This window comes from Thamnophis sirtalis, unplaced genomic scaffold (assembly GCF_051295495.1).
Source record: "Thamnophis sirtalis isolate CommonGarterSnake01/CBP01778 unplaced genomic scaffold, rThaSir2_p1.2 scaffold_15, whole genome shotgun sequence".
Classification (NCBI taxonomy): Eukaryota; Metazoa; Chordata; class Lepidosauria; order Squamata; family Natricidae; genus Thamnophis; species Thamnophis sirtalis.
Genome location: NW_028261395.1, coordinates 3626431 through 3649733, shown reverse-complemented (window position 1 = coordinate 3649733; position 23303 = coordinate 3626431). Strand labels below are relative to the sequence as shown.

The following is a 23303-nucleotide window of genomic DNA, read 5'->3' as shown; positions in this document are numbered from 1 at the left end:
TACTCCAAAAAAAAAAAAAAAGGCGGGAGGAGGGGGGAGGGGGACTCCGAGCGAGAAACGAAGGGGCGGGGGCAGGGAAAGGCTGTGTGCCCCAGTTTTTTTTTTTTCTTTTGCGCGTCCAATCAGAGAATGAATTGTGTTATAAAAAAAACACACACACACCGAGCTCTGGGCAAAGCGACGCGTAAACAAAAACAACCGCTTCTGGGGGGGGAAAAAGTCCTCCGCTTTCCCTCAGAACCGCCGCGCGCCGCCCGCCCGCTCGTCCCCCCCCCCACACACACACTTCGCCTCGCCTCAGCTCCGCGCGCCGTTCCCGCCACTCCGCGGCGCGCGAGCCTTCCTCACGCAAGAGACTCGCGACGTCCTCCCCCCTCCCTCCTCCGCTCGCTCCTTCCACCCCTCCCTTCCCTTCCCTCCCCCTCCCTCCCCGGCAGGAACTCCTGTCAGCTGAACGGCGGCGGCGGCACCTCACGCTTCCCCTCCCCGGAGGAGTCCGGCTGCTGCTGCTGCTCCCTCCGCGCGGGCTGCGCTCTCGGGGAGGGAGGGAGGGGAGAGAAGAAAGGTAAGGGGGAAACCTTCTGCCACCCCTGAGGGAAGTGGAGGGAAAGGAGGACCGGAGGGGGGGGGAGAGAAAGGCGCCCGGTGCCCCGTCAGAAGAAGAAGTTGAGGGAAGGCACTTCGCGCCTTGCGTCCCGCCGCTCGTCCGCTGCCCTTTTTACGAAGGGGCGGCGAAGAGAGTTAATAACTTTTTATTCCTCCTCCCCCCCTCCGCCCCGCTTAATTCGGAATCGCTCCTAAACGGGTTGACGTTTCCCAAGGTGGGGGTGGGGGGGGGGAGAGAGCGGCTGTTGTGTTGTGTTGTGTTGTGGTGGGGGGGGTGGAGAGAGCGGCTGTTGTGTTGTGTTGTGTTGTTGTGTGTGGTGGGGGGGTGGAGAGAGCGGCTGTTGTGTTGTGTTGTTGTGTGTGGTGGGGGGGTGGAGAGAGCGGCTGTTGTGTTGTGTTGTGTGTGGTGGTGGGGGGGGTAGGAAAGCCGAAGAGACCCTTTGGCTTTAAACTCCGCAAAGGGGAGCCGGCCGAGGGGCGGTCAAGCAAGCCAACACACACCACCACACTACACACCACACACACACACCACACACACACACCCATCCCCGTGGGGGCCGAGGGCGGCCTTGGTGTTGCTGCGTCGCTTCTTCCCATTCCGGATTTTTCTAGCCCAGCCGCCCTCCCGTTCGGCGTCGCTCGGGGTTTTTATTTTGTTTTATTTTATTTCCACCCCGACCCGCAAAAAAAAAGAGAGAGGGCGAAGGGTGGCTGGTTGCTGAGGGGGAGCATCTGCTTTCTCCTTCTCCCGTCCCGAAGGCGGCTGGCTTGTCTTCCGCGTTTTTTGTTTTTTTTTGCTGGGAGCCCCCGTGTTGTTGTTATGTAAGGTGGTCACAAGAGGAGGGACGGCGCAAGTTGCGGCTGGGGCGAAGGGAGAAAGAGAGGCCGGATACCCCCCCCCCCTCTCTCCTGTGTAACTCTTTCCTCTCTTCTTCTTCTCCCTCCCTCCTTCTCCTGTCTTTCTCTCTCCTGTCTTTCCCTCCCTTCCTCTCTTCTGTCTTTCTCTCCCTCCCTCTTCCTCCTTCCTGTCATTTTCCTGTCCTTCTCTCTCCTGTCTTTCTCTCCTGTCTTTCCCTCTCTCCCTTTCTCTCTCCTGTCTTTCTCTCCCTCCTGTCTCTCTCTCTTGTCTCTCTCTCTCTCCTGTCTTTCTCTCCCGTCTTCCCTTCCCTTCCTCTCTTCTGTCTTTCCCTCCCTCCCTCTTCCTCCTTCCTGTCATTTTCCTCTCTCTCTCTCTCTCTCTCTCTCCTGTCTTTCCCTCACTTCCTCTCTTCTGTCTTTCTCTCCCTACCTCTTTCTCCCTCCCTCTATCTTTCCCTCCCTCCCTCTTCCTCCTTCCTGTCATTTTCCTCTCTCTCTCTCTTGTCTCTCTCTCCTGTCTTTCCCTCCCTCCCTTCCTCTCTTCTGTCTTTCTCTCCCTACCTCTTTCTCCCTCTCTCTGTCTTTCCCTCCCTCTTCCTCCTTCCTGTCATTTTCCTCTCTCTCTCTCTCTCTCTCTCTCTCTCTGTCTCTCTCCTGTCTTTCCCTCCCTCACTTTCTCTCTCCTGTCTTTCTCTCTCCTGTCTTTCTCTCCTGCCTTTCTCTCTCCCTCTCCCTCTCTTTCTCTCTCGTCTCTCTCTCCTGTCTTTCCCTCCCTCCCTTCCTCTCTTCTGTCTTTCTCTCCCTACCTCTTTCTCCCTCTCTCTGTCTTTCCCTCCCTCTTCCTCCTTCCTGTCATTTTCCTCTCTCTCTCTCTCTCTCTCTCTCTCTCTCTCTCTCTCTCTCTCTCTCTGTCTCTCTCCTGTCTTTCCCTCCCTCACTTTCTCTCTCCTGTCTTTCTCTCCTGCCTTTCTCTCTCCCTCTCCCTCTCTTTCTCTCTCGTCTCTCTCTCCTGTCTTTCCCTCCCTCCCTTCCTCTCTCCTGTCTTTCCCTCCCTCACTTTCTCTCTCCTGTCTTTCTCTCCTGCCTTTCTCTCTCCTTCCTGTCATTTTCCTCTCTCTCTCTCTCTCTCTCTCTCTCTCTCTCTCTGTCTCTCTCCTGTCTTTCCCTCCCTCACTTTCTCTCTCCTGTCTTTCTCTCCTGCCTTTCTCTCTCCCTCTCCCTCTCTTTCTCTCTCGTCTCTCTCTCCTGTCTTTCCCTCCCTCCCTTCCTCTCTTCTGTCTTTCTCTCCCTACCTCTTTCTCCCTCTCTGTCTGTCCTTCCCTCTCTCTCTCTTCCTCCTTCCTGTCATTCCCCCCCCTCTCACTCTCTCTCACTCTCTCTCTCTCTCTCTCCTGTCTTTCTCGGGTGCGATGTTTCTGGCCCTGTTCGGCCCGAGGAAACCTCTGCACACGCGCAGTCAAAAAAAACAACAACCCAAAAGTGAAACTGGCCAGCCGATCGCGTGTGCACCTGACCCGGCAGGTGCCCGAGTCCAAAGGGAGGGTTTTTTTTTATTAAAGAGGTTCGGGATGTAAACGTCACCTACGGACTGAGGTGTATTGCCACCGTATACCTGTCTTTTTTTGGGGGGGGCGTGGGTTTTCTACCCCGCTCCCCTCCCCCCCCGGGGTGCTTTCGTCATGGAGGAAAATCGATATCGGGAGTCGTGGGTGGAGTTAAAAGAACTCAGGGGCATAATCGAATCCCGCCGATTCTGGGTAAAAGGATTTGTGGATTCGAAACCCCACGTGTGTTTTGCTTGTTAATTCGGCCTCAAAAGGATGACTTGAATGGGTGAATCATCAGTTCCCTGGAAGAGTGACTCACTTCTGCTACGCGCGCCCGCGAGCATGCATGCCTGTTTTAGATTATCTTTTCCCATCTCGGATCGAAGTAGTAGAGGATTAGCATCATAGTGCAGAGGAGAAACATTTATTTTTTAAAGGAAACTGTTCTTTTGGCAAATTACAAATTCCATTGGGAGCCGAACTGCCCTTTTGGATTTTGTCTTGGCATGTTAATTTATCTTAAGTCTGACTAAATGAATATCTTGTCAAGATGACATTAGGTAGTTTGCAATTAGTAGAAGCTTTGAAGTTTATTCAAGAACATACGGTGTTCTGTTTTGTGCCTTAGGGAAAAGGAGAGTGATATGAAACGATGAAATGTACATTTATTTCTCTAACATGTTACACGTTCCCTTTGCTTTTCTTTACAGAAGTTAACTTTGTTGTGATGAATTTTAAGACATTGTGGCGTTTGAGCTTGTTGAAATTATATAAGGTACATTTAATTTAAATGCAAAGCAACAGCTAGCAATGCCCCTTCATCAAGTTCTGTTGTCCTGCTCTTTTAGAAGAGATTCACAATAACAATTTTAGTATGGAACCATTTTAAACAATAGTATTAGTAGTAAGGACCACAGCAGAACATAATAGAATAGCCAGTGTTTATGCTTATATATTCAGGATTTTGAAACTTTTATAGTAAGAGGATAGATATGCAGTCATTTAAGGTTGTATTAAAACATGTTTTCTTGATATGCATGACAGCAGTGCACTTCACTGTACAAACAAAATAATTTTCTTCATTTATTGTTTTGTTCAGAGCCTTAATGTTGAAATCATTGGCAATAAACCAGAGTGGTTAAATGGACTGAAATAAGCTCATCAGATGTGCTGATGGACTCATTCCATTTAAATCTAAGTTACAATTGCAATTCTAAACATTGTGCTATTGGAGGAAATCATCCCGAATTCAGTGAAATTTAACCTGTTTAGCCATTTTCACACTATTAATTTATAATATCTTAGAGCGTTATAAGTGCTATATAGCATTATAGCTATTGCTGCAAAGTTCTAAACCTGCCTTCATTTATAATATATCGCCACAGCATTAGCTGCATGTTCACTATAAAACAGTATAAAATCATTGGTGTGGAAATAGTCTAAATAAACATGCACATGTTAAGCCACACTGAGATTTCTGAGGAAAGTTAGTCACAAATAGTTAAGTCAGCACTAGTAAAGTACTAAGTTTAATTTTCTATAGATTGCTGTTCTTAGTATACCATAGCTACTAGAAAATATGAGCTACAGAATTTGGTGGGGTTTTTTTTTTTTGTTGTTGTTGTTTTTTGAGTTAATGTGGAGTTATATAATGAGTTTATAATTTTATAATTTCACTAAATCTTGGTGAAGTTCAACAGTTTAGGAATTTCTATTGAATATTTCAGAAAGAATTTGTTAGGATGTATGAGAATAACATCATAGCTTGCTTGAACCAAATAAGTCTGGATCTTGTAAATTACCAGGACAGAAGATTATTTGGGAATCCCCTGTTTTATTGTGGAAGAAAATGAAGTGTAGATGAGATATGTCAACTTAACTGAATAAAAGTTACTTAGTCCCAAGAATATATTGCAAGTACAATAAAAAAATTGTATTTCTGGGATTGGTGCCTTTTGTTTCTAATGAAAATAGGAACATTAACTTTTCTTTGCTCTGAATTTACTGCAGAGCACAATAAACCAGTAATCAATCAGAGTGAATCCTTCAGGGGTCTTTCTCTAAAAACTTTTGTTGTCTATTTCTGTCTGTTATTTTATCTCTGAGAGTGCACTCTAATGAAATGCCTGGCATGCCTTTGCAAAGTGTTAACTGTGCAAAAGTGTCAGTTGTGCAAAATTGCTGCAAATTAAGAATGCTTTTAGAAATAGAAATGTTAATAGTTTATTTTTATCAATTAACAAGAAGGAAAATAAACGAAGAGAAATCCAAATCAAATCGATATTTGGTGTGGTCACCTTTGCCTTCAAAACAGCACCAATTCTTACACTTGTATAAAGTCAGAGATTTTATAGAATTAGAGTCAGGTGTATGATTAAGCAATTATACCAAGGAGGTGCTAATGATAATTTCATATGTAAGTTGAAACCAATCAGAAACAGACGCCTAGGAGGCTTAAAACTGGTGGAGAAACAGTCAAACCCTGCTACTAGGGTGAGGTTGTGGAAGACAGTTTCATGTCACAGGTCACGCACCGTGGCAAAACTGAGGACAGGAACAAGGCGCAGGGTAATTATACAGCACCAGCAAGGTCTCTCTCTGGCAAAGATTTCAAAGTAGACGGGGGTTTCAAGGTGTACTGTTCAAGCTCTTTTGAAGAAGCACAAAGAAACAGGCAATGTTGAGGATTGTAGATGCAGGAGTCAGTCAAGGAAAGATTGCAGCAGATGAAAGACGCATCATGCTTCCTTCCCTTTGACATTGGAAGATGGTCAGCAGTATCATCAGCAAGGAACCGACAGAAATCAGTGAGTCCCAAGTACACCCATCTATTGTTCTGAGAAGTCTCCCCAGAAGTGGTCTTCATGGAAGAATTGCAACAAAAAAGCCATACCTCTTGATGTGGAAACAAGGCTAAGCGATTCACTATAAATGAAAACATAGGAACTGGTGTGCAGACAAATGGCAACAGGTGCTCTGGACTTGATGGGTCAAAAATTGAAATATTTGGCTATAGCAGGACGCAGTTTGCTCACCCAAGAGCTGGAGAGCGGTACAATAGTGAGCATCTGCAGGCAGTAGTAAAGCATGACAGAGGTTTATTGCAAGTTTGGGGCTGCATTTCTGCAAATGGACTTGGCGATTTGGTCAGGATCAAAGGTGTTCTCAGTGCTGAGAAGTACAGGCAGATACTTATCCATCATTCCATACCTTCAGGAAGGCATGTGATTGGCCCCAAATATATCCTGCAGCAGAACAACAGCCCCCAAAACACAGCCAATGTCATTAAGATACACCCTGTTAGAGAGAAGATCCCTGAACTTCTCTGTAGCATGAAGCCCAAAACCTCACAAGGCTAAAACTCTGGTTCTGATGACCAACCCAGATTGGATCCTTAGAAACATTATTATGACACACACATGTTTGCCTTCATTTATCAATAAGAACTACCTTCAGTGTAAAGAATAACAAGAAGGTCCTGGAAATGATGGTTTGGCCCCTACAGAGCCCTGATAACATCATCAAATCTATTTGGATTATGTGAAGCGACAGAAGGATTTGAGGCAGCCTACATCCACAGAACATCAGTGGTTAGTTCTCCAATATGTTTAGAAGAACCTTGAAGTTCTTTCAAAAATTGTGCAAGGGTCCTAGAAGAATTGATACTGTTTTGAAGGCAAAAGTCAATCACCCCAAATATTGCTTTGATTTGGATTTCTCTTCTGTCCATTTACTTTCCATTTTGTTAATTTATAAAAATAAGGTATTAACACTTCTGTTTCTGAAAGCATTATTAATTTACAACATTTTTGCACAACTTGCTAACACTTTTGCACAACGCTTTGGATCTGCTGTGATGTAAAGTACAGTTTTTGAAAAAAAAACATTTGATGGCCGAGCCACAGTTAATATACCATAGGTCTGAGAACTGCAAAATATATGTATAGATATAGCAACGTTTTGAGTGGGGGTTTTGGGGGTACATTCTTTATTTCTAAATTATGATAGGATGTTTCCCACTTCAAAATAGCAGAAAACGGTGTTTCAGCAAACATCCAGGAGCTGTAGAAGGGCTAAAAAGATGAATAATATGTATCCAGCATGCCTTTCCCTTTCATTAAACAAAGCAAGAAAGGGTAAGAAGTAGTAAAATAAATTGAAGGCAAGAGATCAGAGGAAATATAATTTGAATGGAATTTCTACTGGTGCATTTTATTAAACTTTATCATGACTTTCTAACCTTACAAATCATCCTTGCTTCAACTATATTCATATACTGTATCATATGTTGCCCTTTCTTCTTAAATTTCTTACCTATCTTTATCAGGACCTCAAAAACTCCATCCTTGTACAAGCGCATTAAAGTATCAACTCTAACATGATAGATTCAGATCTTATTCAGATCCTATAAGAGATAGTATGTAATGAGTTTTGCGATTTAGAAAGCATTTACGCAACATAATTACTGATATATTTTTTCTGTAATTACAACAATAACACTTTTAAAAAAATCCATGCTTATTCTCACCATAGGCTAAAGTGTGGGTAGATAAAATGTTACTGTAACTTTGAACTACAGTAACTAATTTGCATATTCATACCTTTTTGGCTTCTGAACTAATGATCAGGATGTTTGATTTTGCCATTTGCAGGGGAAGTTGTAGCACAAAATATAGAATACAGAAATATAAATAGCAGTAGTTGGTTCTTACAGGCTTGGATACAAATCCATTGTGTGAAAATATCACTAAGTATGCAAAAGTTTGAAGACTTCCACCTGAGTTGCATATTGGCTATTATCATCATCTTTCTCATTTCTCATCTTTCCTACTATCTTCTTCTATTGGTATGTCATGATTTATCACTTGTAGTTTGTATCCTATGATTAATGATTGTAACTATGATTTATGACCTATCAGTTTGTAACTATGATTTATGACCTATCAGAGCCAAGGTGGCGCAGTGGTTAAATGCAGCACTGCAGGCTACTGCTAGATCAGCAGGTCAGCGGTTCAAATCTCACCAGCTCAGGGTTGACTCAGCCTTCCATCCTTCCGAGGTGGGTAAAATGAGGACCCAGATTGTTGGGGGCAATATGCTGACTCTCTGTAAACCGCTTAGAGAGGCCTGAAAGGCCTATGAAGCGGTATATAAGTCTACTGCTATTGCTATAGTTTGTTGTTGTATGTGTGTACACTGAGAGCTTATGCACCAGATTTATAATTTATTGCTTGCATGTACATTGGGAGTGTATGCGCCGGAGACAAATTTGTGGTGTATCTATTGTGTCCTGTTCCTATTCCTATTCTATTCTATTCTATTCTAGTCAGGAAATTTCTCCTCAGTTCTAAGTTGCTTCTCTCCTTAATTAGTTTCCACCCATTGCTTCTTGTTCTGCCCTCAGGTGCTTTGGAGAATAGTTTGACTCCCTCTTCTTTGTGACAGCCCCTGAGATATTGGAACACTGCTATCATGTCTCCTCTAGTCCTTCTTTTCATTAAACTGGACATACCCAGTTCCTGCAACCGTTCTTCATATGTTTTAGCCTCCAGTCCCCTAATCATCTTTGTTGCTCTTCTCTGCACTCTTTCTAGAGTCTCAACATCTTTTTTATATCGTGGTGACCAAAACTGAATGCAGTATTCCAAGTGTGGCCTTACCAAGGCATTATAAAGTGGTATGAACACTTCAGGTGATCTTGATTCTATCCCTCTGTTTATGCAGCCTAGAACTGTGTTGGCTTTTTTGGCAGCTGCTGCACACTGCTGGCTCATATTTAAATGGTTGTCCACTAAGATTCCAAGATCCCTCTAACATTTACTACTATTGAGCAAGGTACCACCTATACTGTACACGTGCATTTTGTTTTTCTTGTCTAAATGTAGAACCTTACTTTTTTCACCATTGAATTTCATTTTGTTAGATAGTGCTCAATGTTCAAGTTTGTCAATATTCTTCTGTATATTAAGCCTATCTTATGGAGTGTTGGCTATTCCTTCCATCTTGGTGTCATCTGTAAAGATTGAGTGAGTTCCCCATTTATCCCCTCATTCAGATCAGAAGAGTACTGGGCCTAAAGCAGAGCCTTGGGGTACTCCACTGCATACCTCTCTCCATGTAGATGCAGTTCCATTGAGGTCTACACGTTGAGTGCGTAACTGGTCAGCCAGTTACGAATCCATCTGGTGGTGATGCTGTCTAACCCACATTTTTCTACTTTGTCTAGTAGTAGGTTATGGCCTACTTTATCAAATGCTTTACTGAAGTCCAAGTAAACTATATCGACGGCATTCCTCTGGTCCACTAATTTTGTCACTTTGTCAAAGAATGCAATAAGATTAGTCTGGCATGATCTGTTTTTGATAAACCCATGTTGGCTTTTGGCTATTATTTTGTTTACTTCTAGGTGTTCGCTAATTCGTTGCTTGATTATCTTTTCCAGAATCTTTCCTGGTATTGAGGTCAGGCCTATAGTTTCCTGGATGTATTTTTTTTTCTTTTTTGAAGATGGGAACCACATCAGCTCTTTTCCAGTCCTCTGGCAGTTTCCCGGTGCTCCAGGATCTCTGAAGATATAGTTCAGTGGTTCTGAGATCTCGTCTGCCAGTTCCTTCAGAACCCTGGGGTGTAATCCATCTGGTCCTGGTGATTTGAACTCATCTAGGGTAGCCAGGTGCTCACTTACCATTTTCTTCCCTGTTTCAATTTGTGTTCCTAATCTGATTTTTGTGGTGCTGTTTTTGATAGGTTGGACTGTTTTATCCCTTTGTGTAAAGACAGATGCAAAACATGAGTTAAATAGTTCTGCTTTCTCCCTGTTGCTTGTCACCTTTTTGCCACTTTCTCCCAGCAATGGACCAATTCTTTCCTTAACTTTTTTCTTGTTTTTAACATGTTAGAAGAAGCTTTTTTTTGTTATTTTTTTTACTTTTGTGGCAAGCCTTTCTTCATTGTGAGCCTTAGCTTTCCTCACTTCATCTTTACAGGCTTGGGCTATTTGTTGATATTCTGCCTTAGTTATGTCCCCCACTTTCCACTTTTTATATATATCCTTTTTTGTCTTTTAATTTGTCAGTGAGTTCTTTATGCAGCCATGCTGGTTTCTTTTGGGAGCTGTTATTTTGCTTCTTCATTGGTATTGTGCTAGGCTGAGCTTTTGTAATCTCATTTTTCAAAATTTCCCAAGCTTCTTGAGTTGTTTTTCCCTTGAGGATTCTCATCCATGGAATTCTTCCCAAGCTCTCTCTAAGTTTATTGAAATTAGCTCTCTTAAAGTCCAAGACTCTAGTTTGACTTTGTTCTACTACTTGTGTTTGCATAACGTTGAATTCCAGTATTGCATGATCGCTTGCCCCCAAGGTTCCTGTAGCTTCAACACCTTCTATCATTTCCTCTCTGTTAGTGAGAATTAAGTCGAATATGGCCGATCCCCTTGTTCCCGTCTCTACTTTTGGGGAAACAAAGTTGTCTGCTAGGTTTGTTAAGAACCTGTTGGATCTTTCACTTTGTTTGTTTCCCAGTTGATGTCAGGGTAGTTAAAACTTACTTAAACTTACTTAATCTACACGACTTGAACCTCTCTTAAGCAGTTTAATTTGGTGGTTTGATTTATTCTGTTTGTACCAAAAATAAATTATGCTGTGTGAAGAAGAGCTTTTTAAATTTGAATTTCTACAATTTCAATTCAGTGAATGATCTGAGATTCTTAATTATTTTTCTATATGATACATATATGTACATTTATGTACTGTGTATATCTTACTCACACAACCCTTATATGTCTTTTTTCCTTCAAAGTTATAGCTTCCTAATCATTGTAATCTTCACCATTATATTATGAATTGCTGAAGCTGTTTAATCACTGAATGAATTTTTCTGCCTTTTTTTAGCTCTTTGTACGTTTTGAGATATAATAATCAGAACTGTTCTCAGAATTAAGTACAGCTATAATCACTCCCATAAAATGTATTATTATTCTACTGTGTGTTTACATCGGATACATCATACTACAAAATAAGAGAATATACCGTAGTTGTTTCAGTGTGCCCAAGAGCATACTGGATTATTTAGGAAAAAATACAACACTTAAATATATGAGTGTGTTTTAAATGTATGGATGTGACAGCTTTTATCAAATTTCTATGCTGAACAAAATAAGTTTGAATTATAAATGGGTCCTATTTTAGAAGGAGAAGCAAAAAATTGGAAATCAGTGTGCTAGTCCTGTTGACTTACATCTTTGTTATACCATTGTCACTTTTGCTGTAATAAACAGGTCATCACAAATTCTCCCCGCCCTCAGGTCACCCCAAAAGTTGACTGAAAGAATGAAAATTTTCAGGAAAAAAATGTTTCTCTTTCCCATTACACATGCTGATCATTAATATATATGAACTGATTTCTTAAAATTGAGAAGTACTTGTGTATCTATTTCTGTATCACATTCCTCTTAAAATGTTGTACCCTTACCTTGTAAAGACTTAATTTCAATTCTTGTTGTAGTAGTCTATAACTGTACAGGAGAAAAGAAAAATCACAAGAGAGCTGCACATATAGCAAATCCAAGAACATGTCTAGATATCATCTTAATGCAAATCAAAGAATGAAATTGAGATTGAAAGAATACAGTAGAGAATGGAATGAGGCAGGATGAGGCAGAGCTGAGGATCCTAATAACTCTAGGTTGCAGACAAGCAATCCCTTCCATAGAAGTTCCTTCAGTTTTATTCCTGCAGATTAACCTGATGCTAGATCTAAAATGGTATTGTCTTTAAAATGACTTTAACATGGAAGTATACATAGCAGTGTCATTCACATATTGAGTTCTCTTATTGTTAAAAAAATATTTTTCAGTATCCCTTTTTGATACTTTAAGGGATGAGAATAAAAAGAATTTGTGAGGAGAAGTTTCTTGTTGACCATTGCTGGATTTGTGACGACAAAATATTCAAGATGCAATTAAAAAAAAACATAAATACAGCTTGGATTTGCTCTAGAAACTAGATGGACAGAAATGCAATATTTTATTGGGAAAGTGTTCTGCAATCTAGAGATCTAGAGTGCGACTAAAATCTTAAATAAAATTGCATCTAGATTTTTAAAAGTGCTAAAGATATCTATAACATTACTATTTTAGTTCATTATTTTAGTCAGGAAAATAGTTTTGATTCTTTTGTCATTATGTCTATTTTATTTGCCATACTTAAGTTTAATGAGTGTTTGGATTGGCATGGATTTTCAGTGCAATAAATAAACATATAGAAATCTCCAGGATTAGGACAATAAGTTACTGTTTCTTGCTTGTAGAGAGGAGAAGAGAAACGGAAGGTCAGGTTTATTACAAAACATTTTGTTATCTTTAATGTTCCCAGAATCATTAATCTGATTTACCCATAGATTTCTTAATTCCTCCCAATGGCCATATCTGGGTTCCATATTGATTTTTATATCAGAGAATAAAATGGTATCACCAGAGAAGGTCAAAAGTAATTACTCAACAAAAGGCAAATTCCACAAACAAGACTAAATTGAAATAGAAATAACATATTGTAGACTGGCCAGGGTGTGTATGTGAAAGGTGCATAATTAATAAGTATGAAGAAAATATTGTAAACGTTTATACAAAATACCACCTCCGCCTTAAGTGTACATCCTAGTCACTCCATAAATAAAACATGATGCGCAGGTTTCTGTCTTCATGATTTTTATGGCTTTTCAAAGAAGTTGTTTTTGTGGAAAAGGGAAAAAAATAGGTTAAATAAGTTTTCTAAGATTAAAGATTCATACACTATGCTATTTGTGCTAACTACAACAGCTTCAAATACCTGAGGCTGGAAGGCTCGGAGCTATTATTCATTAATTGTAAAAACTACAGTACTGTGAAGATTCCACCCACTTCATTAGAAACAAGGGATGCATCATTGTTTGAAGCACATCTTGAACCTTTTTAATGCTGTGTGAAAATGGTACATTTTCACATGTTTGAGCAAGCAGAACTTTCCCAAGAAGTCTTTTGCTTTAGGTATGAGATGTAGCCTACGTTGTCAATTGTATGCCAAAACCATGCCTACGTAATTCAGGAATATTAATTCACACCAAGAATACTTCGCAGAAAGAGTTCAGTTTCCATTTTGTGTCTGTACACATGTGATCCCTGAATAAGTATGTTTTTGAAAAGTGACGTGCGTCAAAACTAATGTGGTTGGGAAATTATCACTACTGTAGAGTAACAGTTTGGGCTGGGTTTGTTCAAAGAAAAACATATTTGCATGCTTGCAGTAATACTCTGCAGAATGTATCTCAATCATACTAGGATGATGAAGTGAAGATGATCAATTCTAGTTATAAGTTCAACAGGTTTCCTGTATAATGCAATTGGTATTATGTTATTCTAAGCAGTTTGGGGTGGTGGTTAAGGCATCATTCTGGAAACTAGAAAACAGTGAGTTTTAGAGCCGAGGTGGCGCAGTGGTTAGGGTGCAGTACTGCAGGCCACTTCAGCTGACTGCTATCTGCAGTTCGGCGGTTCTAATCTCACCGGCTCAAGGTTGACTCAGCCTTCCATCCTTCCGAGGTGGGTGAAATGAGGACCCGGATTGTTGGGGGCGATATGCTGACTCTGTAAAGCGCTTAGAGAGGGCTGAAAGCCCTATGAAGCAGTATATAAGTCTAAGTGCTATTGCTGTTGCTATTGCTAGTCCCACTTGAAGCGGACGATAAAAAACCCACACCAGGTAATACCTAATCAGAATAATAGCTGGTTATATATGGATGAGTTCAATGTTTATTCAAGACCTTCTGATATATAAAACACTAGAGAAATGCTCTTAATGATGGGTTATGAATGGGTATTGGTGCATTTAAACAATGTTATTAAAGACTTGGAAGCCCAACAACAAGATAAGTCTGCTTTTCCTAAGAACATTTTCTTTGAGCAGTCAAACTCCCCTTTTCAAAGCAGCAAGATCATAAAACTGTCCCCAAACTCCAAAGGCCACTAATTTTAGCACACCTCAATGCACTTTCCACACCAGTTTTGCGGGACCAGTATAAAAAAAATCCATATGAGTTGACACTGCACCCCTGTGAACAAGGGGCTATTGAAACTGCTTACGTCCTACTATACTGTAACTTCTATAAGGACTCTGATAAAATACCCAGGAAACATTGATATTTTTATGTACAATTGCTATTATCAGAGCACCAAGAAAAAATTTCTTTGTAGCTAAATTTTGTTATACTGTTTACAGTATTAAGCTGATTTTGATTATTACCAACAATCCACCAGTAATTGTAACATATTATTATTATTTGATGTCTCTTATTTGTAATGCTGTTCTGTGACATAATCAAAATTATTATTAGGCACTTTTAAAAGTGTAGGATACTGTTTCTAAATCTATGGATTGCTATTTGCATGAAATTGGAACTGAAATACCCTATTTTACTTGGAAACAATGTATGAGTTGCTTTACTGTGAATGTATGAGAGGATGTATTTATTTTACTCCATTGTAGCATATATAATTGTTCAGATTCACCTACCCCGTTGTGTTTAAATAGTTACATAAAATGTCATTATTTAACAATAGGCTATTGTTGTTTGTAGAATTTATGTTTGTATAGCAATAGCAGTTAGACTTATATACCGCTTCATAGGGCTTTCAGCCCTCTCTAAGCGGTTTACAGAGTCAGCATATTGCCCCCACAGTCTGGGTCCTCATTTTACCCACCTCGGAAGGCTGAGTCAACCCTGAGCCGGTGAGATTTGAACCGCCAAGCTGCAGATAACAGTCAGCTGAAGTGGCTGCAGTACAGCACACTCTAACCACTGCGCCACCTCGTATTCCTTCTCCTGCATACTAGTATTTCATCCAGAACTGCGGAGTATCTTATGGTGCCACACACTATATCTAGAATGACTATGGATTGTCTAGTGGGTTCAGCTTTGCAGGGCACTACTTTAATTGCGGAGTTTGAGCTAATTTCTAATTTCTGGATTTAGACACGGTTAACCTAGACTTGGATGCAAAAATCTAGAACATTAGATAGCAGGAAAAAGTTTTCTGTAACTGCTTATTTGTTACCACCCAAATATGGGAGCTCTACCTGAGAAGTAAAGAAAGAAGCTGCACTTTCTACAGTTGTAGAAATTGATACTCCCACAATTACAAAAAGACCTTTTTGGGATTAAATCTGCAGTGTCCTAAAAGAAAGATATTCATACATGCAAACTCACTGGGACTTTGGACCAGTTATTCAGTCCCAGTCCAACCTATTTCTCAGGTTTCTTGCGGTGGGGAAAAATCAGAGGAGGAATGCTATGTGTGCTATCCACCTTTATGTTCTTAGTATTGTCATCTTTGATTTATTTATTCTTAAACCTGCCATTTCTCCAAACATTTTAATCTTCTTCATAACATGTTCAATGTTCTCTAATGTGTCTTGTACAATCAATGCCAAATTTTTGGCATGTGGGCTTAATTTGTAATTATGCACTCTATTTAATAATTCCAACACTAAAATAAATAATAAAGAGGGTAAAGGACATCCCTGCCTTGTTCCCTTCTAGATTTCAACTAATTTTGAAAAGTCTGCATTCACCATGATTTAACCTCTAGGTAACTAATCACAGGAGGGAAAAAACTTTCTCTAGTCATTTGGTGATTTATAACTAATAAGCTTACATTGTACACTTATGTGTTGAATTCTATAAAGAAAGAAAGTTAGTATTCAAAAGTAATAAATATATGAAGAAAAATAACTTTTCAGTTACATATAGTTATGTTTAAACTAGATTATAAAACTAAGTATCTAGATGTATTTTGTTTTTTAGCTGAAATTAAATATTTAAAAATCTCAATTAGGAGAGTACAGAGTTGCAATCTACAGGAGCATTAACAAAGCACCTTTCCTGGATCATTAAAGCAGCTATGTCTTTTGCCATCCTCACATAGCTAATTCCTAAGTTGCTTCCTCTGGTCTCTGAATATTATGAAGCATTTCTTTCAAATATTTGTATCAAATGCATTACTACAAAATGAGAATTTCCAGCCCAGAATTGAAAAAGCTCAGAAGGTAATCCTCTAAAAGTCTGTTTTTTATAGTTACACAGCAGCTGCTTTTGCAAAACACTCTTAATAGTTGCTTTAATTTTTATTGCTTAAAAAATAACATTAGACATAAAAACTAGGGAAATATAAGTAGTAAGCAATTTTGCTGAGTGACTGTACCTATGATTACTACCGAACAAAATGTTTTTCATATTACTGTTGTGGTAAAACCAGATGTTTTGATCAAAAGTGTCACAATTTTATATTTGATTTTGGGAATGAATATACATTGAAATTTTCTTATTTTCCTTAAAATGAAAGGGGAAAAAAAATCTCCCCTCTTAATTTCTTAATAGCAAATTATTGTAAACCTAAGGAGGAGCAGTGTTCTCAGACCAACCTACCGAACAAAGTTGTTGGGAGGAATAGGAGGAGGGAGTACTATGTGCATCACTTTGAGATACTGTCAAAAAGGGAAATTCTGTTTCAAATGAATAATTAATTCTGTATAATTGAGTCACCAGTTGATTTTCAGCAATTAAAAAAGGGTTTAACAGAAGTTTGATTGATATGCCAACAAGTCATTTTTAACCTCTTATCAACTGCATAGATAGATTTTCTCCATGGTGATCTAATCAGTTCGTTGAAGTCTCCCAAGGACACCTGTGGTAAATCTATCCTCCTCCTCCTCCTCCTCCTCCTCCTCCTCCTCCTCCTCCTCCTCCTCCTCCTCCTCCTCCTCCTCCTCCTCCTCCTCCTCCTCTTCCCCTACTGAAACTGGTGATAACTGTCAGGTAGAAGCCCGGTCACATTCCTGGTTCAGAGTCTTGGACCATAAGTGACCCGTGGAAGATGTGAACTCCCCCATAGAGGCTACCTATGAATGGCTCAAGAAAGGAATGTACAATCTCCCCTTCCAGGATCTCTTGCAAACTTCTCTCTGTTTGCTGCTGTGGTTTTCAGCAGTCTGGGATAGGATAAAAGGCAAGCTAGACTGCAATGTGGGCTTGCGTTTATGTTCTTTTTTCCCGTTTCTCCTCTACTTTTCACTACAAACTCTTGCAGGCAACATTATTCTTGTTTTAATGAGCAGGAAAAGGTCGGGGAAGGGGTGGGGAAGCATAACCAATTCCTCCTTTGTATGTGTCTCTCATTTCCTGGAATTTATTTGTTTCCTTGACTTGTTCATTTCAGGGCTGAAAGATGTCTAACGCTAGAAAGAAAATGGAGTTCAGCATTGTCACCCCTTGAGAATCCAGATCCTGCTCCAATGCTGGGAGATGCCCAGCTGCAGCCAGCAGCGCCTCAGCTCCTGTGATCCCGAATCTCTTGCCTTCCAAAATCCACATCTCAAGTCTGATCACTTTATTCTGCCTGCCAGTACCACAAATGGCTACCCAGAGAAAGCACTCTGTGAAAGATTTCAACCCATATATCACCTGCTGCATCTGTAAAGGGTATTTGATCAAGCCAACTACCGTCACTGAGTGCCTCCATACTTGTAAGTAGGGATTTCTGAGTCATCCTTTCCCCCCTATTTTAATTAATGCTCATTAATTAATTAAAGCTTTTGCAGTTGTTAGATTAAGGCTCGTGGTTTAGAAGCCATTGATGTTTAATATTTACTAGAACATGGGTCCCCAACCTTGGCAACTTTAAGCCTGGCGGACTTCAACTCCCAGAATTCCCCAGCCAGCAGAGCAGAGCTGGCTAGGGAATTCTGGGAGTTGAAGTCCGCCAGGCTTAAAGTTGCCTAGGTTGGGAACCCCTGTTCTAGAATGTATTTCGGTATACATTGCCTGTCACATACAAGATATGCTTGAATTATGAATTAATAGAAAGGAGTTGGAAACCATGAAGGGAGTTTTAATATTAGGACCATAGTTTTATTTATCTATTTATTTTATCCTACATTTATTTATTTTGTTGTTTATTATAGTTTTATCCCATCTTTATTACTTTATAAGTAACTCAAAGCAGTGAACATATATAATGCTGCTTCCTCTTCTTATTTTCCCCACACAACAGTGCTGTGGGGTGCATTGGGCTCAGTGGTGTGTTTCTACCGGTTTGGACCGGTTTGGCTGAGTAGGTAATAACTCAGCTGGCCATGCGCAGAAGCATTTTTTTTACCTACTGTGTGCGCTCGAAGCACGTCCCCGCGTGAACCGGCAGTAGAAGAAGTCGGAACCCACCCCTGATTGGGCCGAGAGGTTGGCCCCCAGAGTCACCACAGCTGGCTGTCAATGGCTTTCATACCTGGTTTTTAGCCTGGTACTTTAACTAGTAGAACAAACAGATATGATAGCAAGAGACATAGAGGATCTGTGTGGATCCAGATGTTCTAGGAACCAGAGTCCTTTCAGCAGAAAATGGAATGTGGGAGACATACGGTAAATGAAAAGGGTACATTTGCGAGTATTTTTAAAATATCTCTCCCTCACATGTTAACAACAGCCATTGTAAAACATACAGGTATTCAGGGTACCTCCTTCTCCTCCAAGGATATTATATGAAAGCATGAGATTCAATATTTAACGCTATAAAAATAGACATAATAAATCACATAAACTGTCCAGTGCTAAATCAGGCATAATTCTTTCATAACTTGATTTGACAATCTTCAATGCTTTAAAACTTCATTGCCAGAAAGGTCTTGAATCTCCAAGCTCAAGTATTTGGGTTGTCAAATAACATGTGGAAAATCAAGATATATTTTCTAGTAGATCTTGGGATATTAGACTTCCTTAAAAAAATCAGTAGTTTGCAATTATTATTTACATATTTTCCTAAAACACATCTTATCTGATTTTGCAGTCTGCAAGAGTTGTATTGTGCAACACTTTGAAGACAGCAATGATTGCCCCAGATGTGGCAATCAAGTACATGAGACCAATCCATTAGAAATGTTACGGTAAGGGGTTATTTTAACAGATTTAATAAATTATTTAATAAATTATTTCAAAGGAAAACAGTTCATCAACAGTGTTATGAAATGGTATAAGACAAAATATACCTGTATATCTAATGCTGAAATTCCAAATTACCAACATGTTAAATAATTGAGAATAATAGAATTGTTCTTGTCACTTTAACAAAATGTTAGTCAATCAATCTTGTTAAATCGGTTATAATTAAAGTTTACAAGACACATTTTAAATTAGTCTCAAATATTACAAAAGGATCTGCCTTGTTTCAATCAACTCAGTTTCAGTTTTACAGGTCACAAATCATTAATTTCTCAGGTTTAAAATATCGCCAACCAATTTTCAATTATACTGGAAAAATTCCTTTCTTTACACCATCTAAATATTTTGCTTTGCAACTATAGTAAGGTATGGTTCCATAATATGATACGTACCCAACTTTTTCACCTTCTCTTCTTGCTGAACTCTGAAGCTGCTTCTCACCTCTCTAGTTTTTTGATGGCTTAGTTTCTTGATATGAGCTTAAACATTACTGGGTATCATCACATATAATGAAAGTTTTTCCCTTTCTTCCCATCCGCCATGCTTCAGATGTCCAAATATCAGGAGCAGCAGGAAAGCAAATAGCTTTCTAAACTCTCTAGCAGTCTACTGAATAACTGACTGACACACACTTATACTGCAGGGTTCCCCATAAATATGGTTCGCTGACGGGACTATAGCACTAGCAACAAGAGATATAATTGTTTTTTAGGTAAACAAAACTTAATGGTAGGAAGCATCATGGACAATAAATACAAACATTCTAAACAATATGCTCATTATCAAAAATAATGAAGCTTCTAGGAAGAGGGTAGATAGTGATGTGGAATGATGGGAAACTACAATAACATGGTAATGACTGCTGCTCCGTGTTTTTCCTTGGTTGAAGGGGTTAAAGAAAAAAAGTGATGTCTGTTGTTTAGAAAAACAATTTAATCTCACAAAAGAGCAAACACAATGCAAGGAAACACTTAACTATAAAACCAATTGGCAACACATTAATGTGTTAAAAGCTTTACTAGACAATTTGTGCCCATTTTTTTCTGCTAGCTGGATGAGTGAAGGAGCCAGAAGGAGGCAGGAAAGGACGGGCACACAGCCCTCCCATCTTCCTTTGCACCACATAACCTAGGTTTCTGGAAAGTGTAGTCAGGAGTGGGGGAGCTGAAGCGGCCACAACTTTCCCCAATTTCATTCCCATAAGAGTCATGGGTCACAGCATTCTGTAAGTTAATCCATTTTAATTATCTTGATTCAATAATTGTTGTCCTCTACCTTCCAATTTTATCCAATTGAGTTCAAGAAAAAAAAGAAGGAAGGAAGGAAGGAAGGCAGGAAAGAAGGAAGGAATTATTTAAGTATCAATAATTGTAGCTATTTTTAAATTAAACTAAGAATTTTATCTTTTGAGGTCTTATGAATTTCCAAAAATACAAATGAATGTTTTCCAGTGGAAGAGAGGGAGTGGTCACGTGTGGGTATTCTCAAAGCCTGATTGGTGCAAAGACTGAGTGCAAACTTCTTAAATACTCCTGCCTTCCATTCTTTGGTCTCTTCTTCCCTGGTGGTGTCCGGTGATGCAGCGGACAAATTGAAACCTGAGGATAAGCACGCAGAGCTTACCTTGCAGAAGAATTTCAATGCCACGGCCTAGGCCATTAAGTCCGCGGCGGTGGCCTCATATTTTAATCGCACTACGGTCATGTGGCTCCACAGGCTCAGGATCGCATTCCGGTCCAGGACAAGCGCCTCCACCAGGACCTGACCAAAATTATTGCGGCTTCCCAGTTCTCTGCTGATGTGACCTTGGACACGGTCAAGTTCACGTCCAGCGCCTTGGCCACCTCAGTTACTTCCCGCTGCCTGTTATGGCTTCGTAACTGGCAGATGGATAACAAGGGCACGGATGCCCTCCAGAGCTGGTGGCCTCATGGTCTTCTCTATGCCTTCCCCCCGATTCCCCTCATCCCAGGGACCCTCAGGAAGGTGGTAGTGGAGAGGGCGCTGGTCATTGTCGTGGCCCCTTATTGGCCCAGGAGGCCCTGGTTCGCGGATCTAGTCCAGCTGTCAGTAGCTCCTCCGTGGAGGATTCTGATTCACCTGGAGCCCCAGTGGCTCCATCTCCGGAGGACAGGTTAGCCTGAGGAAGGCTAACCTGTCCTCTGGAGTTATCCGCACCATCGAGGCTTCTAGGCGCCCATCGATGACCCAGATTTACAACTCCACCTGGGCTGCCTTTGTTAGGTGGTGCTCCCCACTTAGCATTTCTCCTGCCAGGGCCACTATTCCCAATGTCTTGGACTTCCTGCAGAAAGGCCTGCACAATGGGCTGTCACACAACACCCTGCGTCGTCAGGTGGCAGCTCTGTCTTCGGTATTGGGGGGGTGTAGGGTCCTCCTCCCTCTCTCATGTTCCCCTGATCAAGCGTTTTCTTAAGGGGGCAGCTAATATCAGGCTTCCCCCTATCCATAGGTTCCCTACATGGGATTGCCCCTAGTTCTCAGGGCCTTGACGGGGGCCCTGTTCGAGCCTCTTCGGTCTGTTCATCTGAGGTTCTTGTCCCTTAAGGCGGTCTTTCTGGTGGCGATTACCTCGGTCTGGCGTATTTCAGAGCTGGGCGCTCTTTCATCCAAGGATGACCTTTGCCATTTTCACCAGGATAGGGTGGTTTTTCGTCTTGACACTACCTTTCTCCCAAAGGTGAACACCCCCTTTCATAGGGTGCAGGAAATCATCCTGCCTGATTTTTGTCCGGGTCTGTCTAGTGATAGTGAGAGGCTCTGGCACCGTTTAGACATTCATCGCGCTTTGTGCATTTATCTCTGACGGACTGCGGGGGTCCGCAGGTCGGAGGCTTTATTTGTCTCCTTCCAACATAGGACGTTGGGGGCCAGGGTGTCTTCAGCTACCATTGGCCATTGGCTGTGACAGGCCATCGTGGAGGCCCATGGGGCGGCGGGTTGTCCCGTCGGGAATAACCGCCCATTCCACTAGGAGTGCCGCGACCACGGCGGCATGGGCCACTAGGGCTCCCTTTGAGGATATTTGTCAGACCGCTACTTGGGTGTCCCCAACACCTTTCATCCAACATTATCATCTGGATGCGTTCGCCTCGGCGGATGCTTCCTTTGGTCGGAGGGTCCTGTAGAGGGTGGCAGCTGATACTCCCCTTGGGCCACTCCCTCTCTTCTCCTGAAAAGACACGTTCTGGTAAGACCAACGTTCTTTTTCTTGTTGAAGAACTATGCTAGTCTAAGATACAAGGAATTTTGTGTGTGTGTTGTGAATGTATGCATGTGTATAATTTTATTCTGACAATATAAGTATTAAAAGTGGAAAAATTACATATAAAATTAAATTCTTGGCTTTGCAATTATATGCTGCATCAAAGCATCACACCACCTGATCTTTTCCTTTATGTTTTCATCTCCTACTGTTACTATTTTCTCTCTGCCTGAGAAAAAATAATAATTTGTGTTATGCATGGGTATCAATGCGAAATAGCCATGGAGTCAGATATTTGAATATCTTCTCAAAATCTCTGTATCTCTTTATATTTTAAATCTCTTGGTATTTTATTATTTTTCTAGTTCAAAGTAGCACAAGGAAAGAAGTGTGAGAGTATAAACTGGTGGCTTGAATCAGGGATTTATTTATTAAGAACTTGTTTATGAATTCATTTATAAACTTGTTCTGTACACAGCTAGCATATACTCTACATCCTATTTTTACATTTTGATCCCCATTTGTTCTTCAGTAATTTTAAGAATATAGATATTCTTGGCATTAATTTAAATACTTGTGGATTGAAAGTTACAATATACATTGTACTGCTCATTGTACTTCTAAGCATATTTATAAATAGCTAATATCATTACTAAATTGTGAATACAATTTAGAGTCATTACAATAAATGACAATTCAATTTCATGGGCTTCAGATTCTGACAATATCATAAAGCAAGTCTATTGGTTCTAACCTAGTAAGATAACAAGACAGATATGTTTCTGGATGGGGTCTTTATGCGTGCGTGCGTGCGTGCGTGTGTGTGTGTGTGTGTGTGTGTAGAGTTCTTTCTGATTCTATGTTTCAAAAGAGCAAGGATGAATTTAGAATTAATTTAAGATTGTTGCCATTCAAAATTACAGAGCAAACAATAGAGACGCATTAGCTTTATGGAATAAAAAATCAAATTAAAAATATTGCTATCTTATGGAGTACGCCTCTTCCCTACAGAACAGTCATGGAGTTTGTAATCACTTTCAGAACAT

The 23303-nt window shown here is 40.5% G+C and overlaps 1 protein-coding gene across 2 annotated transcripts in view; it reads left to right on the top strand.

Annotated features, from left to right (window-relative positions):
* Nucleotides 1-444: 444 nt before the first annotated feature.
* The window catches only part of PCGF5 (polycomb group ring finger 5), a 40612-nt gene continuing 17753 nt past the window's right edge, over nucleotides 445-23303 (top strand). The window contains exons 1-3 of one of the 2 annotated variants that reach the window (XM_087702281.1): nucleotides 445-565; nucleotides 17257-17563; nucleotides 18880-18976. In XM_087702281.1, the coding sequence (XP_087558407.1) occupies nucleotides 17452-17563; nucleotides 18880-18976 (209 nt within the window). In that variant the 5' untranslated portion in view covers nucleotides 445-565; nucleotides 17257-17451. The remainder of the gene's footprint in view (nucleotides 566-17256; nucleotides 17564-18879; nucleotides 18977-23303) is intronic. The other variant, XM_087702280.1, reaches the window with a different exon arrangement.